This window comes from Aquarana catesbeiana, linkage group LG08 (genome assembly GCF_042186555.1).
Source record: "Aquarana catesbeiana isolate 2022-GZ linkage group LG08, ASM4218655v1, whole genome shotgun sequence".
NCBI lineage: Eukaryota > Metazoa > Chordata > Amphibia > Anura > Ranidae > Aquarana > Aquarana catesbeiana.
In genome coordinates this window covers 5861223-5878848 of record NC_133331.1, presented here as the reverse complement: position 1 = coordinate 5878848, position 17626 = coordinate 5861223, and the positions used below count along the sequence as shown (strand labels likewise).

The 17626-nt window shown below is 47.5% G+C and overlaps 1 protein-coding gene across 1 annotated transcript in view; it reads right to left on the bottom strand.

Moving 5' to 3' along the window:
• Nucleotides 1-17626, bottom strand: part of LOC141105562 (uncharacterized) — a 104953-nt gene that overhangs the window by 52973 nt on the left and 34354 nt on the right. The window contains exons 6-9 of the mRNA XM_073595454.1: nucleotides 13969-14075; nucleotides 10818-12077; nucleotides 6341-6485; nucleotides 3785-3931 (exon numbers count right to left, since the gene is read on the bottom strand). Coding sequence (XP_073451555.1) covers nucleotides 3785-3931; nucleotides 6341-6485; nucleotides 10818-12077; nucleotides 13969-14075 — 1659 coding nt within the window. The remainder of the gene's footprint in view (nucleotides 1-3784; nucleotides 3932-6340; nucleotides 6486-10817; nucleotides 12078-13968; nucleotides 14076-17626) is intronic.

Sequence of the window (17626 nt, the reverse complement as noted above, 5' to 3'; positions counted from 1 at the left end):
GCTCTTTTTTACTGTATTCTATTCTGCAATGTTTTATTGTTATTATGTTTTATCATGTTTGCTTTTCAGGTATGCAATTTTTTATACTTTACCATTTACTGTGCTTTATTGTTAGCCATATTTTTGTCTTCAGGTACAGCATTCACGACTTTGAGTGGTTATACCAAAATGATGCTTGCAGGTTTAGGTATCATCTTGGTATCATTCTTTTCAGCCAGCGGTCGGCTTTCATGTAAAAGCAATCCTTGCGGCTAATTAGCCTCTAGACTGCTTTTACAAGCAGTGGGAGAGAATGCCCCCCCCCCCACCGTCTTCCGTGTTTTTCTCTGGCTCTCCTGTCTCAACAGGGAACCTGAGAATGCAGCCGGTGATTCAGCCAGCTGACCATAGAGCTGATCAGAGACCAGAGTGGCTCCAAACATCTCTATGGCCTAAGAAACCGGAAGCTACGAGCATTTTATGACTTAGATTTCGCCGGATGTAAATAGCGCCATTGGGAAATTGGGGAAGCATTTTATCACACCGATCTTGGTGTGGTCAGATGCTTTGAGGGCAGAGGAGAAATCTAGGGTCTAATAGACCCCAATTTTTTCAAAAAAGAGTACCTGTCACTACCTATTGCTATCATAGGGGATATTTACATTCCCTGAGATAACAGTAAAAATGATTAAAAAAAAAAAAAAATGAAAGGAACAGTTTTAAAATAAGATAAAAAAGCAAAAAAATAATAAAGAAAAAAAAAAAAAAAAAAAAAAAAAAAAAAAAGCACCCCTGTCCCCCCTGCTCTCGCGCTAAGGCGAACGCAAGCGTCGGTCTGGCGTCAAATGTAAACAGCAATTGCACCATGCATGTGAGGTGTCACCGCGACGGTTAGATCGAGGGCAGTAATTTTAGCAGTAGACCTCCTCTGTAAATCTAAAGTGGTAACCTGTAAAGGCTTTTAAAGGCTTTTAAAAATGTATTTATTTTGTTGCCACTGCACGTTTGTGCGCAATTGTAAAGCATGTCATGTTTGGTATCCATGTACTCGGCCTAAGATCATCTTTTTTATTTCATCAAACATTTGGGCAATATAGTGTGTTTTAGTGCATTAAAATGTAAAAAAGTGTGTTTTTCCTCAAAAAATGCGTTTGAAAAATCGCTGCGCAAATACTGTGTGAGAAAAAAAAATTAAACACCCACCATTTTAATCTGTAGGGCATTTGCTTTAAAAAAATATATAATGTGTGGGGGTTCAAAGTAATTTTCTTGCAAAAAAAAATAATTTTTTCATGTAATCAAAAAGTGTCAGAAAGGGCTTTGTCTTCAAGTGGTTAGAAGAGTGGGTGATGTGTGACATAAGCTTCTAAATGTTGTGCATAAAATGCCAGGACAGTTCAAACCCCCCCCAAATGACCCCATTTTGGAAAGTAGACACCCCAAGCTATTTGCTGAGAGGCATGTCGAGTCCATGGAATATTTTATATTGTGACACAAGTTGCGGGAAAGAGACAAATTTTTTTTTTTTTTTTTTGCACAAAGTTGTCACTTAATGATATATTGCTCAAACATGCCATGGGAATATGTGAAATTACACCCCAAAATACATTCTGTTGCTTCTCCTGAGTACGGGGATACCACATGTGTGAGACTTTTTGGGAGCCTAGCCGCGTACGGGACCCCGAAAACCAAGCACCGCCTTCAGGATTTCTAAGGGCGTGAATTTTTGATTTCACTCTTCACTGCCTATCACAGTCTCGGAGGCCATGGAGTGCCCAGGTGGCACAAACCCCCCCCAAATGACCCCATTTTGGAAAGTAGACACCCAAAGCTATTTGCTGAGAGGTATAGTGAGTATTTTGCAGACCTCACTTTTTGTCACAAAGTTTTGAAAATTAAAAAAAGAAAAAAAAATTTTTTTTTTTTGTCTTTCTTCATTTTCAAAAACAAATGAGAGCTGCAAAATACTCACCATGCCTCTCAGCAAATAGCTTGGGGTGTCTACTTTCCAAAATGGGGTCATTTGGGGGGGGGTTTGTGCCACCTGGGCATTCCATGGCCTCCGAAACTGTGATAGGCAGTGAGGAGTAAAATCAAAAATGTACACCCTTAGAAATCCTGAAGGCGGTGATTGGTTTTCGGGGTCCCGTACGCGGCTAGGCTCCTAAAAAGTCCCACACATGTGGTATCCCCATACTCAGGAGAAGCAGCAGAATGTATTTTGGGGTGCAATTCCACATATGCCCATGGCCTGTGTGAGCAATATATCATTTAGTGACAACTTTGTGCAAAAAAAAATAAATAAATAAATAAATTGTCACTTTCCCGCAACTTGTGTCAAAATATAAAATATTCCATGGACTCAACATGCCTCTCAGCAAATAGCTTGGGGTGTCTACTTTCCAAAATGGGGTCATTTGGGGGGGGTTTGTGCCATCTGGGCATTTTATGGCCTTCAAAACTGTGATAGGTAGTGAGGAGTAAAATCAAAAATGTACGCCCTTAGAAATCCTGAAGGCAGTGATTGGTTTTCGGGGCCCCGTACGCGGCTAGGCTCCCAAAAAGTCCCACACATGTGGTATCCCCATACTCAGGAGAAGCAGCTAAATGTATTTTGGGGTGCAATTCCACATATGCCCATGGCCTGTGTGAGCAATATATCATTTAGTGACAACTTTTTGTAATTTTTTTTTTTTTTTTTTTGTCATTATTCAATCACTTGGGACAAAAAAAATGAATATTCAATGGGCTCAACATGCCTATCAGCAATTTCCTTGGGGTGTCTACTTTCCAAAATGGGGTCATTTGTGGGGGTTTTGTACTGCCCTGCCATTTTAGCACCTCAAGAAACGACATAGGCAGTCATAAATTAAAGGCTGTGTAAATTCCAGAAAATGTACCCTAGATTGTAGACACTATAACTTTTGCGCAAACCAATAAATATACACTTATTGACATTTTTTTTACCAAAGACATGTGGCCAAATACATTTTGGCCTAAATGTATGACTAAAATTGAGTTTATTGGATTTTTTTTAGAACAAAAAGTAGAAAATATCATTTTTTTTCAAAATTTTCGGTCTTTTTCCGTGTATAGCGCAAAAAATAAAAACGGCAGAGGTGATCAAATACCATCAAAAGAAAGCTCTATTTGTGGGAAGAAAAGGACGCAAATTTCGTTTGGTTACAGCATTGCATGACCGCGCAATTAGCAGTTAAAGCGACGCAGTGCCAATTTGTAAAAAGTGCTCTGGTCAGGAAGGGGGTAAATCCTTCCGGGGCTGAAGTGGTTAAAACAAGTGGAATGTAACAAATTACTTTTTATTATTATTATTATTAACTATTCATTTGTTCCGTTCCATTTGTTTAGAAGCGGCATTAGTTATTTTGAATAATTCGAAACTTGAGATAAATTTGAATTCGTTACATTCACTAACAGCCAAAATTTAAAAAAAAAGAAAATTCCAATACCTATAATCTAATAGTTAGTTAGTTATTATTTCAAATTTTCTTTCTTATTTTTGGATTTTCAGATTTCCAAATTTTCGAATTTCTGAAATCTTGAATTCTCGAAATTTACAAAAAAAATAAATAAATAAATAAAAATGAATGAAATGAAAAGGAAGACAAACAAATATTGGCAGTGCACGTCTAAACAATAGTTTTTTTTTTCCTACTTTTTTCGCACTTCCTGACGGCTTTGAAATGGCGGTGAAGTAGCGCGATTTCTATGCCGCATTGGGTGTGAAGGGGGAGGGGCTTAGTGTAACTAACATTTTATTGCAGTGAATGAACGGATTATTTACTTGTTGCAGCAGATTGTTCAGTTCCACTTTATCCAATGACAACGCTTGATTTAGGTCTCCCATCTTGCTCGCGGCATCTTGAAGATCTTCTACATCTTTCTTCTGACGGTTTTGCTCTACAAGTAGCTCAGCGATCCTCTTTTCTGCCTGAAGAATACAAAAAAAGGGGTCATTTAAAGCGGGCGTGGCGGTTGGAGCATCCTGTCGGAAGTGTGACTTGTCATAGAGGAACGTTCAGCCTCTCTTCCCGCCTATCCATGGCGCGAATGTGGGCGCAGCATGGGGGGGGGGTCAGAAGGGCCGCTGCCCCTCTTATATATAAAGCAGCTCTACATCATTAGCACATGTGGCCGCCGCTGTGCGACCTTTTCTACACCAGTCTGCTGACATTGGGGGGGAAAAGAAAGTTCTTTCCAATGGAGGGAGTATTGTGGGATTAGTTTACAGGAGTCCCTTTTTAGCTGGGCACTGAGGCTGGTTCACACCTGAGAAATGTGAAAAAATAAAATAAAAAAAAAAAAAACAATATTTTTTACTTTCTGGTACATATTTTTGGTCAAAGAAATCCCAATAAGCGTATATATAGATTGGCTTATGCAAACGTTATAGTGTCTACAAACTATAAGATATTTTTATTGAATTTATTTATTTTTAATACTAGTAATGGCGACTTATAGCGGGACATATTGTAGTGGACAATCTGTCACTGTACTAATGACACTGGTCGGGAAGGGGTTAAACATCTAGGAGCGATCGAAGGGTTAACTATGTGCCTAGCCAGTGTTTATGAGTACTGTGTGTGGTGTTTTTACTAAGGGATGCTAAACAAAAAAAAAAAAAAAAAAGGCTAAAAATTAAAAAAAAAAAAAAAAAGTTTTAATAGTTTGTTATTAAATTTTGCAAACAGGTAATTTTTCTCCTTCAATAATGTGCGCTGATGAGGCGGCGCTGATGGGCACTAATGAGGCGGCGCTGATGGGCACTAATGAGGCGGCGCTGATGGGCACTAATGAGGCGGCGCTGATGGGCACTAATGAGGCGGCGCTGATGGGCACTAATGAGGCGGCGCTGATGGGCACTAATGAGGCGGCGCTGATGGGCACTAATGAGGCGGCGCTGATGGGCACTAATGAGGCGGCGCTGATGGGCACTAATGAGGCGGCGCTGATGGGCACTAATGAGGCGGCGCTGATGGGCACTAATGAGGCGGCGCTGATGGGCACTAATGAGGCGGCGCTGATGGGCACTAATGAGGCGGCACTGATGGGCACTAATGAGGCTGCACTGATGGGCACTAATGAGGCTGCACTGATGGGCACTGTAATAAGGAGAGCCGGCAAAACTGTAATCCTTGAAGTGACGTTTATTGGTACATCAGAGTGACAATAAAACAATAAAGCTGACGCGTTTCGGCAATAGCCTTAGTCGTAGCTCACGACTAAGGCTATTGCCGAAACGCGTCAGCTTTATTGTTTTATTGTCACTCTGATGTACCAATAAACGTCACTTCAAGGATTACAGTTTTGCCGGCTCTCCTTATTACTGTTGCATTGGAGTGTGTTGGGACACATCGAGCCTTGGCACCTGTGAGTGGACCTGGTGTATTGATTAAGTTGTCCCTGTAGAGAGCGCTGTTACCTTTCTTCTTTTCCATACTGATGGGCACTGATCAGGCGGCACTGATGGGACTGCACCGATGGACAGCACTGATGATGAGGCACTGATTGGCAGCACCAGTAGGTGGCACTTTTTCTTTTTCTAAAAGTCTCTTGTGAAAGAGACCGCCTGATTTCACAAGAGACTTTTAGAAAAAGAAAAAGTGCCACCTACTGGTGCTGCCAATCAGTGCCTCATCATCAGTGCTGTCCATCGGTGCAGTCCCATCAGTGCCGCCTGATCAGTGCCCATCAGTATGGAAAAGAAGAAAGGTAACAGCGCTCTCTACAGGGACAACTTAATCAATACACCAGGTCCACTCACAGGTGCCAAGGCTCGATGTGTCCCAACACACTCCAATGCAACAGTAATAAGGAGAGCCGGCAAAACTGTAATCCTTGAAGTGACGTTTATTGGTACATCAGAGTGACAATAAAACAATAAAGCTGACGCGTTTCGGCAATAGCCTTAGTCGTGAGCTACGACTAAGGCTATTGCCGAAACGCGTCAGCTTTATTGTTTTATTGTCACTCTGATGTACCAATAAACGTCACTTCAAGGATTACAGTTTTGCCGGCTCTCCTTATTACAGTGCCCATCAGTGCAGCCTCATTAGTGCCCATCAGTGCAGCCTCATTAGTGCCCATCAGTGCAGCCTCATTAGTGCCCATCAGTGCAGCCTCATTAGTGCCCATCAGTGCAGCCTCATTAGTGCCCATCAGTGCCGCCTCATTAGTGAGGCGCCCTAATCCACTGAACAGCCCTAATCAACCCCCTGCTCCAATGTTTACAGAGGAGCCAAACGAAATGTACCCAGCAGCCTACTCTGAACTAGGAGGAGGCTACACATGCATTGTCAGACATAGGGATGTGAAGATACACCTCCTTGGGTTAGGCTACCTTGTGAAGAGCACTCTGTAGACCCGAGTTTTCATCACGGGAGAGGTCAAACTCCAGACGAGTGCGCAGCAGCTCTTCACGCAACAACACAACATCGTGGAGAAGATCTGAACGTTCTGACGCAACAGCATCGAGCGATTGTCGGCTTTAAAAAGGAGGTAGAAAAGAAAGTGTTACAGACAAAGATTTACAGACAAACCTCCGGGACGAGATGCCTCCATGGCCAACAACCATCGCTATCCTACTTGTTGCATAACAGCTGTATGGGGAAGTCAACACCATAAAGGGCAAACGTATAAAAACGTATAAACTTGCTGGACGTTCCATTCCAAAACCAAGGACAATAATATGGAGTTGGTCACCCTTTCTAGCCATAATAGCCTCCCCTAATCTGGCAAGAAGACCTGGCTCACAATTGGCGTTCCAATTCATCCTAAAGGTGTTGAGTAGGGATCAGGTCAGAGCTCTGTGAAGAAACCACTGGAGTTCCTCCACAGCAAACTGGTCAAACCATGTGTTTATGGAGCTGGTTTTGTACACTGGGGGGGGGGTTGGGGAGCACAGCTATGCTGGACCAGAAAGGGGTCTTCTGGTTTCCACAAGGCTGGAAGAGTACAATTGTCTACAAAGATTTTGTATGATGTATATTAAAAAGGGCCCTTCACTGGAAGCACCTGAACTCAAAAATTTAGAGGAGAGTCCACATGCTTTTGGCCAGTGGCGTCGCTAGGGGGTGGTTTTTGGGGCTATAGCCCAGAATCTGGAGCCCATAGCCCTGAGTCTCTGCAGGGGTCCCCAAGGGGAGGGGAGGCTCTCTGGGGACCCTGATTTAAAGCGGAGTTCCACACAAAAATGGAACTTCCGCTTTTTGGAACCCTCCCCCCCTCCGGTGTCACATTTGGCACCTTTCAGGGGGGAGGGGGGTGCAGATACCTGTCTAAGACAGGTATTTGCACCCACTTCCGGCATAGACTCCCATGGGAGTCTATGCCTCTTCCTGTCCCTCCGCGCTGTCTCCTGGGAAACACACAGCTCCCAGGAGAGAGCGGGGACCAGTTATGACGCGCAGTGCGACTCGCGCATGCGCAGTAGGGAGCCTGGAAGTGAAGCCGCAACGCTTTACTTCCTGATTCCCTCACCTAGGATGGCGGCGGGAGCTGCCGAGAGTCGAGCGAGTGATCGGCGTCGGCTGCCGACATTGCTGGACCCTGGGACAGGTAAGTGACCATTTATTAAAAGTCAGCAGCTGCAGTATTTGTAGCTGCTGGCTTTTAATATTTTTTTTTTAGGTGGACTCCCTCTTTAAGGGGGAGGCTCTCCGGGGACCCTGATGTTAAGGGGGAGGCTCTCTGGGGACCCTGATGTCAAGGGGGAGGCTCTCTGGGGACCCTGATGTCAAGGGGGAGGCTCTCTGGGTACCCTGATGTCAAGGGGGAGGCTCTCTGGGGACCCTGATGTCAAGGGGGAGGCTCTCTGGGGACCCTGATGTTAAGGGGGAGGCTCTCTGGGGACCCTGATGTCAAGGGGGAGGCTCTCTGGGGACCCTGATGTTAAGGGGGAGGCTCTCTGGGGACCCTGATGTTGAGGGGGAGGCTCTCTGGGGACCCTGATTTTAAGGGGGAGGCTCTCTGGGGACCCTGATTTTAAGGGGGGGGGCTCTCTGGGGACCCTGATGTAAGTGGGGGGGCTCTCTGGGGACCCTGATGTAAGTGGGGGGGCTCTCTGGGGACCCTGATGTAAGTGGGGGGGGCTCTCTGGGAGCCCTGATGCAAAGGGGAGGCTCTCTGGGGACCCTGATGCAAAGGGGAGGCTCTCTGGGGACCCTGATGCAAAGGGGAGGCTCTCTGGGGACCCTGATGCAAAGGGAGGCTCTCTGGGGACCCTGATGCAAAGGGAGGCTCTCTGGGGACCCTGATGCAAAGGGGGGGTTCTCTGGGGACCCTGATGTAAGGGGGGGGGCTCTCTGGGGACCCTGATGCAAAGGGAGGCTCTCTGGGGACCCTGATGCAAAGGGGGGGTTCTCTGGGGACCCTGATGTAAGGGGGGGGCTCTCTGGGGACCCTGATGTAAGGGGGGGCTCTCTGGGGACCCTGATGTAAGGGGGGGCTCTCTGGGGACCCTGATGTAAGGGGGGGGCCTCTCTGGGGACCCTGATGTAAGGGGGGGGCTCTCTGGGGACCCTGATGTAAGGGGGGGGCTCTCTGGGGACCCTGATGTAAGGGGGGGGCTCTCTGGGGACCCTGATGTAAGGGGGGGCTCTCTGGGGACCCTGATGTAAGGGGGAGGCTCTATGGGGACCCTGATGTAAGGGGGGGCTCTCTGGGGACCCTGATGTAAGGGGGAGGCTCTCTGGGGACCCTGATGTAAGGGGGGGTTCTCTGGGGACCCTGATGTAAGGGGGGGTTCTCTGGGGACCCTGATGTAAGGGGGGGTTCTCTGGGGACCCTGATGTAAGGGGGGGTTCTCTGGGGACCCTGATGTAAGGGGGGGTTCTCTGGGGACCCTGATGTAAGGGGGGGTTCTCTGGGGACCCTGATGTAAGGGGGGGTTCTCTGGGGACCCTGATGTAAGGGGGGGTTCTCTGGGGACCCTGATGTAAGGGGGGTTCTCTGGGGACCCTGATGTAAGGGGGGTTCTCTGGGGACCCTGATGTAAGGGGGGGTTCTCTGGGGACCCTGATGTAAGGGGGGGTTCTCTGGGGACCCTGATGTAAGGGGGGGTTCTCTGGGGACCCTGATGTAAGGGGGTTCTCTGGGGACCCTGATGTAAGGGGGGTTCTCTGGGGACCCTGATGTAAGGGGGGTTCTCTGGGGACCCTGATGTAAGGGGGGGTTCTCTGGGGACCCTGATGTAAGGGGGGTTCTCTGGGGACCCTGATGTAAGGGGGGTTCTCTGGGGACCCTGATGTAAGGGGGGTTCTCTGGGGACCCTGATGTAAGGGGGGGTTCTCTGGGGACCCTGATGTAAGGGGGGGTTCTCTGGGGACCCTGATGTAAGGGGGGGTTCTCTGGGGACCCTGATGTAAGGGGGGGTTCTCTGGGGACCCTGATGTAAGGGGGGTTCTCTGGGGACCCTGATGTAAGGGGGGTTCTCTGGGGACCCTGATGTAAGGGGGGTTCTCTGGGGACCCTGATGTAAGTGGGGAGCTCTCTGGGGATATACGCACACACCTATATTGCTGTATTTACATGTGTATGCCCGCCCAAGCGTATGACTTTCTTTACTACGCTGCCCCAGATCTTTTGTAGACCCAGCAACGCCCCTATTTGGCTATATAAGAAGTGTGATGGTCAGGGGTTCACATATTTTTGGCCATTATATGTTTACTATTTTACCTGACAAACTGTTTAGAATTCTAAATTGCCTGTCTTGTGATTTAAACACATTTTTCATACTGCCTAGTTAGACATGTGACACGTGTAGATCTAGAATAGGCAGTTCATCTTTCCGTATCATTCATATACCTTTCCATCGGATGGTGTTTAGCTACTTTCCTCGAGTTCCACTTAAAACCCTACACCAGGGCAATTTTTTTTTTTTCTTACAGTGGTCTTCCAGGAGGTGGAATTCTTTTCTGCTACTAGACGTCCTCAGTCTTCTCAGACTCTGATGATCTGCGCATGCCCACTAGTGACGTCACGCCACCTGATCTGCCGATCAGCTGGCGTGACGTCAACACTGCAGTCAACACTGCGCATGCGCAGATCGTCTGACTCATTATCCCGATGATCAGCAAAGCGCAGAGGTAGAATCTGTTCGTCTGATTCTGCCTCGCTCTCTGGGCTCTACACAGTGTACTGTATAGTGTGTGTGGCGGTGGTCACGTGTCGCTGCGAGGGAGACTGAGGAGGAGAAGGAGGAGGCAGTGAAAGGTGGGAGGAGAGAGGAAGCCTTGCACACAACTGCCACAAATCTGGGAGCAGCGGTGAGCACCTTCCCTTCACCAGGGGGGATTTTTCATTGCACCTCAGTGCTGCAGCCCCTGCCGGTGTTCTGTCGATTACTGCAGATCAGATAATACCTTCCGATGATCTGCGCATGCACAGTGTTCACGTCACGCGCTGGAGTTACGCCACTTCTGCGCATATCGGTGGAGGCGTTAGCCGACGATCTGCAGTAATCGACAGAACATTGGCTTGGGAGCAAGCCTGCACAAGTGTCCTCATAGCAAGCGGCCTGCTAGGGGGGCACTCAGTGGGGGGTGAGGAGCCTAGAGGCTGCTCTGTGCAAAACCATTACACAGAGCAGGTAAGTATGACATGATTGTTATTTTTAAGAAACAAAAAAATGTTTACAATCCCTTTAAATCTCGTGTCAATTAATACAATACTAAATGAGGTTTTATCATCCTTTCCAGGATCAAACGAATGATTATTGCACATAAAAAGGTAATAAGTAGGCAAAAGCTACAAGTAAAGATAAACAGTGAATGCAGCTGAATGTTAAAAATATAACTGTAGTTCATTGCAGTACTTACTGGCTTTCTCGCAGCTCTTGCTCCATGTGATGGAAGCGAGACGTCACTTCCACTTCCCGCTCCTTCAGACGTGACCTAAGAGACTCCACTTCCAGAGAGCAACCATCCAACTGTGACCGGATGGGAAGCAATTCCTGCTCTAGCTCATCAGTATGGAGCTTGCTTGACTCCAATTTATGTAAAGAGGACTCAAGTTTTAACTTCAGCAAATTCACTTCCTGCTTCGACACGCCCAGCCGGGACTTTAATGAACTCACTTCCTGTTCCGATGCTTCAGCTAGGGATGTCAGGGATTTAACTTCCAGCTTTGATAGTTCCAATTGTGACTTCAGAGAATTCAGGGACTCTAATTCTGTTTCTTGTTCTTTTTCCAGTTGCGACCTCAATAAGCTTGCTTCCTGCTTTGCTTCTTCGAGGTTTACCCTCATCAAGCTTACTTCCTGTTCAGTTGTCTCAAGATTGGACCTCATCTTGTTTATTTCCAGATCTGCTTCTTGAAGTTGCGCCTTCATTGAGCTAGTTTCCTCATTAACGTTTTCTAACTGTGACCTCATTAAGCTTGACTCCTGTTCTGAGGCCTCTAGTTGTGATCTCAGAAAGTCCACTTCCTGTCCTGAGGCCTCCAGTTGTGATCTCAGGAAGTCCACTTCCTGTCCTGAGGCCTCCAGTTGTGATCTCAGGAAGTCCACTTCCTGTCCTGAGGCCTCCAGTTGTGATCTCAGGAAGTCCACTTCCTGTCCCGAGGCCTCCAGTTGTGATCTCAGGAAGTCCACTTCCTGTCCCGAGGCCTCCAGTTGTGATCTCAGCAAGTCCACTTCCTGTCCCGAGGCCTCCAGTTGTGATCTCAGCAAGTCCACTTCCCCTCCGGATGTCTCCAAGTTTGACCTCAGAATGCTTGCCTCCTGTTCTGCAGTCTTGAGTTGTGACCTAAGTGACGTTAGCTCAACTTCCAAGGTCTCCACATGTGACCTGTCCATAACATGTTCAGAGGACTCCATTTTTAATCTTGTGGATTGCTCTTTGGGTCCAGAAGTCTCAAATGACGACTCGACAGCCTTTGTTGCCATCTCCGTGTCTGAGGTATATTCCTGTTCGGCTTCTTCCACCGTTTTCACTCCATGGTTCCATCGAACTAGGAGATAGTTTGGAGGTTCTGGCCCTCTGTGTGGCTCCTGAAGCCTCCATGAGATGAAGGAGGAACATGAGGTTTGCAGGAGGCAGGAACATCTTGTCCAATCAGCGTGCAGGGCAGATAAATCTCTGTCAGGATTAAAATCACAGCTAAGTCACAGCATCTGATCAAAAGAAAAAAAAAGAAAAGTCTAAAACAATAGCTCCTGATGTGTAGGCCTAGTGGCAATATGTGTCCTCACTGAGTCTTACAAAACATGTGGAATACACTAGAGCAGGAGTCCCCAAACTGCAGCCCACAAGACAGATGTGGCCCTTTGCTTGCCTTTATATGGCTCTTGGGGCACCATTCCTCCCACTGACACCAACAACAGGATGCTATTCCTCCCACTGACACCAACAATGGGTCACTATTCCTCTCACTGACACCAATGATGGGGCACTATTCCTCCCACTGACACCAATGATGGGGCACTATTTCTCCAAATGACACCAACAATGGGCCACTATTCCTCCCACTGACACCAACAACAGGGCGCTATTCCTCTCACTGACACCAATGATGGGTCACTGTTCCTCCCACTGACACAAATAACGGGGAACTAATCCAACCAATGACACCAGAGAGACAGGAAACTAATTTTCCCACTGATACCAATGATGGGGCAAGATTCCTCCCACTGACACCAATGATGGGGCAAGATTCCTCCCACTGACACCAATGATGGGGCACTATTCCTCCCACTGACACCAATAATAAGAAGTGCACTATTCCTCCCACTGACATCAGTGATGGGGCACTATTCCTCCCACTGACACCAATGATGGGACACTATTCCTTCCACCGTCACCAATGATGAGGCACTATTCCTCCCACTGACATCAATGATGGGACACTATTCCTCCCACTGATACCAATGATGGGACACAATTCCTCCCACTGACACCAATGATGGGGCACTATTCCTCCCACTGACACCAATGATGGGACACTATTCCTTCCACCGTCACCAATGATGAGGCACTATTCCTCCCACTGACACCAACGATGGGACACTATTCCTCCCACTGACACCAATGATGGGACACTATTCCTCCCACTGACACCAATGATGGGACACTATTCCCCCCACTGACACCAATGATGGGACACTATTCCCCCCACTGATACCAATGATGGGGCACTATTCCTCCCACTGATACCAATGATGGGGCACTATTCCTCCCACTGACACCAATGATGGGACACTATTCCTCCCACTGACACCAATGATGGGACACTATTCCTCCCACTGACACCAATGATGGGACACTATTCCTTCCACTGACACCAATAATGTAATTTTGTTTTAGTCCCACTGACCACCAATGCCCCGATGAGAACGTGTATGTGAGGGCTTTGATGGCAACGCGTGTGCGCAAGGGGGGCCCACATGGGGATGCGCGGGGGTGGGGGGGCCACACGGGGGCGCGCGGGGGGGGCCCCACACGGGGGCGCGTATATGAGGGCCTTGATGGAGACACGTACGTGCAGGGGGCCCCCATGGGAACGTGTATATGAGGGCTTTGCTATAGACACAAATGTGGGGGGCCTTGATGTAGACACCAATTTGTGGGAGACTCTGATGGGTGATGGGAACCCTGATGTGGACATACTGTACTGCCTGCGAATTTGTGTAAAATATACAATGTGGTCCTCAAAGTAAAACATTTGGAGAGCCCTGGCCTAAAGAATCACAAAGACCCCATGATGACATCACTATACCCAAAATAAGGAGGATAATGAACATGGAAAGATTTTATAGAAGATGGCATTTGCTCGGTAATGAGGGAAGGAACCGGGGAAAGCAAAATATACAGCGGATTAAACTTCAGCTTTGAAGATCTGCTAAAAAGGAAGTTAGGAAATAAATCTGCTTAATAAGCAACAATGTACCGAAATAACATTCTGAGAAAAATTGTTGCAAAGAAAAATGAAATTCACACTCACTGCACGCTTCACGGATTTTTGCCCCGTTACCTTTCTGTTGCGGTTTTCAGTTCCCGAAAAAGGCGATGAAATGAGACGACCTCGGTCCACAGATGCAGGAGGCGGGACTTCTCCCCTTGTATCCGGCTGATGTACATCTGTACCCAACACACAACAAAGATCCGACCCCCAAAAATATTACCGAGAACAAAGACTTCATTATCTAAATTAACCCCTTCAATACCGGCACTCCCCCCCCCCCCCCTTTTCTGCCCAGGCCAATTTTCAGCTTTCAGCGCCGTCACACTTTAAAATGACAATTGCGCGGTCATACAACACTGTACTCATATGATATTTTTATTCGTTTTTTTTCACACAAATAGAGCTTTCTCCTTTTTTTTTTTTATTTTACGATAAAAAAATTAAAAAGAAGGAGAAAACCCAGTGAATGATAAAATAAATAAAAATAAAACCCCAGTGGTCATTACATACCACTAAAGAAAGCTCTATTTGTGTGAAAAAAAACCTGATAAAAATGTCACATGGGTACAAAGGATCAGATACCGGTTCTGCTGATGGGTTAAGGACCTTCTACGGCCCTGTCCAGTTCTCCTAGAGAAACTGCCCGTCTCCTTGTATAGGAGACACAGCAAACCTTCTGACAATGTCACGTATTGATGTGCCATCCTGGAGGAGTTGCACTGCCTGTGAAACCTCTAGGGTCCAGGTATGGCCTCATGCTACCAGTAGTGACACCAACCTCTATAGGGTCCAGGTATGGCCTCATACTACCAGTAGTGACACCAACCTCTATAGGGTCCAGGTATGGCCTCATACTACCAGTAGTGACACCAACCTCTATAGGGTCCAGGTATGGCCTCATACTACCAGTAGTGACACCAACCTCTATAGAGTCAAGGTATGGCCTCATACTACCAGTAGTGACACCAACCTCTATAGGGTCCAGGTATGGCCTCATGCTACCAATAGTGACACCAACCTCTATAGGGTCCAGGTATGGCCTCATACTACCGGTAGTAACACCAGTCTCTATAGGGTCCAGGTATGGCCTCATGCTACCAGTAGTGACACCAACCTCTATAGGGTCCAGGTATGGCCTCATGCTACCAATAGTGACACCAACCTCTATAGGGTCCAGGTATGGCCTCATGCTACCAATAGTGACACCAACCTCTATAGGGTCCAGGTATGGCCTCATACTACCAGTAGTGACACCAACCTCTATAGGATCAAGGTATGGCCTCATATTACCAGTAGTGACACCAACCTCTATGGGGTCCAGGTATGGCCTCATGCTACCGGTAGTGACACCAACCTCTATAGCGTCCAGGTATGGCCTCATGCTACCAGTAGTGACACCAGCCTCTATAGGGTCCAGGTATGGCCTCATGCTACCAGTAGTGACACCAACCTCTATAGGGTCCAGGTATGGCCTCAAGCTACCAGTAGTGACACCAGCCTCTATAGGGTCCAGGTATGGTCTCATGCTACCGGTAGTGACACCAACCTCTATAGGGTCCAGGTATGGCCTCAAGCTACCAGTAGTGACACCAGCCTCTATAGGGTCCAGGTATGGCCTCATACTACCAGTAGTGACACCAACCTCTATAGGGTCCAGGTATGGCCTCATGCTACCAGTAGTGGCACCAGCCTCTATAGGGTCCAGGTATGGCCTCATGCTACCGGTAGTGACACCAACCTCTATAGGGTCAAGGTATGGCCTCATACTACCAGTAGTGACACCAACCTCTATAGGGTCCAGGTATGGCCTCATGCTCACAGTAGTGACACTAACCCTAAACAAATGCAAAACTAGTGAAAAATAGTCAGAAAAGAGGCGTATGGAAAAAAAATGTCAGTGGCCTCCACCTGTAAAACCATTCCTGTTTTGGGGGTCGTCTCCTTGTTGCCCATCTAGTGCAAAAACCAAAAGCAGCTAAAACTGATTAACAACCCCCTCTGCTACTTACCCGACCAGATCAATATCCCAGGAGTTTAAAGCGGAGATCCACTCAAAAGCTCACTCCGCTTATCTGCCCCTCCCCCTCTTCGGTGCCACTTTCAGGGGGAACCCTGGACAGGTAATCCAGGTGTCCTAATATTACCCACTTGCCGCAAATCGCCGTAGCTGTAAATAGGTACTTTGACGCTAAATACGTTTTTTTATGGCAGCAGCTAGCTGCCATAACACCAGTATTTTCAGAAAATGGCGGGCGGTCCTCTGAGATAAAAGCGGTCTCTGCGGCAGATTTGCCGCAAGATCACTTTTTATCTTCATTTTCCAAAAAAATTGTGACAAAAAAAAAAAATTACAACTTCAAAAAACTCATCATGCCTCTTCCTAAGTACCTTGGGCTGTCTAAAAGGGGTCCTTTGTACTGTCCTGGTGTTTTCAGGCCTTGTGAAATGAGATCGACCGTCAGGATTGATCGATTATCGGATATATATCCCATAGATTGTGGATTCTATAACTTTCCTACACACTAAATAATATACACTGATTTGGGCTATTTTTTAACAAAGAAATGTAGCAGAATACATTTCGGGCTAAATTTATGAAGAAAGATGATTTATTAGCAACATTTTATAACAGACTAAGAAAAAAATTTTTTTTTTTTTTTCAAAATGTTCTTTTTTTTCCATTTATTTAGCAAAAAATAACCCCCCCGCCAGTGGTAAATAAATAACAACAAAAGAAAGTTAAAAAAAAAAAAATAGATAAAATAAATAAAATATATGTCATATGGGTACAGTGCCGCATGACCGCGCAATTGTCCTTCAAAGGGTGAGAGCGCTGAAAGCTGAAAATTTGTCCTGGGCAGGAAGGGGGTGAAAGCCCCCGGTATTGAAGGGGTTAATCACCCTTCTAATGGCTGCTAGCATATGAACAGGAAACATAAAAGCTCAAAAGCATGAAACTTCCTTTTTTTAGGCTGGGTTCACATATATGCGAATTGGACGCGGAATTCAATGGAACCGCTTCACACACATCCTGGGCAGCTGCAGTCCGTTTCTGAAAACCAGTCCTGTGTGATTTTGGGTGAGGTTTAGGTGTGAATTCAAGTAAAAATTTTGCACCTGAACCGGTGAACAAAACCGCGCCGGACTGGGAACCAGCAGCCCGACTCGGGACTGGGAACCAGCAGCCCGACTCGGGACTGGGAACCAGCAGCCCGACTCGGGACTGGGAACCAGCAGCCCGACTCGGGACTGGGAACCAGCAGCCCGACTCGGGACTGGGAACCAGCAGCCCGACTCGGGACTGGGAACCAGCAGCCCGACTCGGGACTGGGAACCAGCAGCCCGACTCGGGACTGGGAACCAGCAGCCCGACTCGGGACTGGGAACCAGCAGCCCGACTCGGGACTGGGAACCAGCAGCCCGACTCGGGACTGGGAACCAGCAGCCCGACTCGGGACTGGGAACCAGCAGCCCGACTCGGGACTGGGAACCAGCAGCCCGACTCGGGACTGGGAACCAGCAGCCCGACTCGGGACTGGGAACCAGCAGCCCGACTCGGGACTGGGAACCAGCAGCCCGACTCGGGACTGGGAACCAGCAGCCCGACTCGGGACTGGGAACCAGCAGCCCGACTCGGGACTGGGAACCAGCAGCCCGACTCGGGACTGGGAACCAGCAGCCCGACCCGGGACTGGGAACCAGCAGCCCGACCCGGGACTGGGAACCA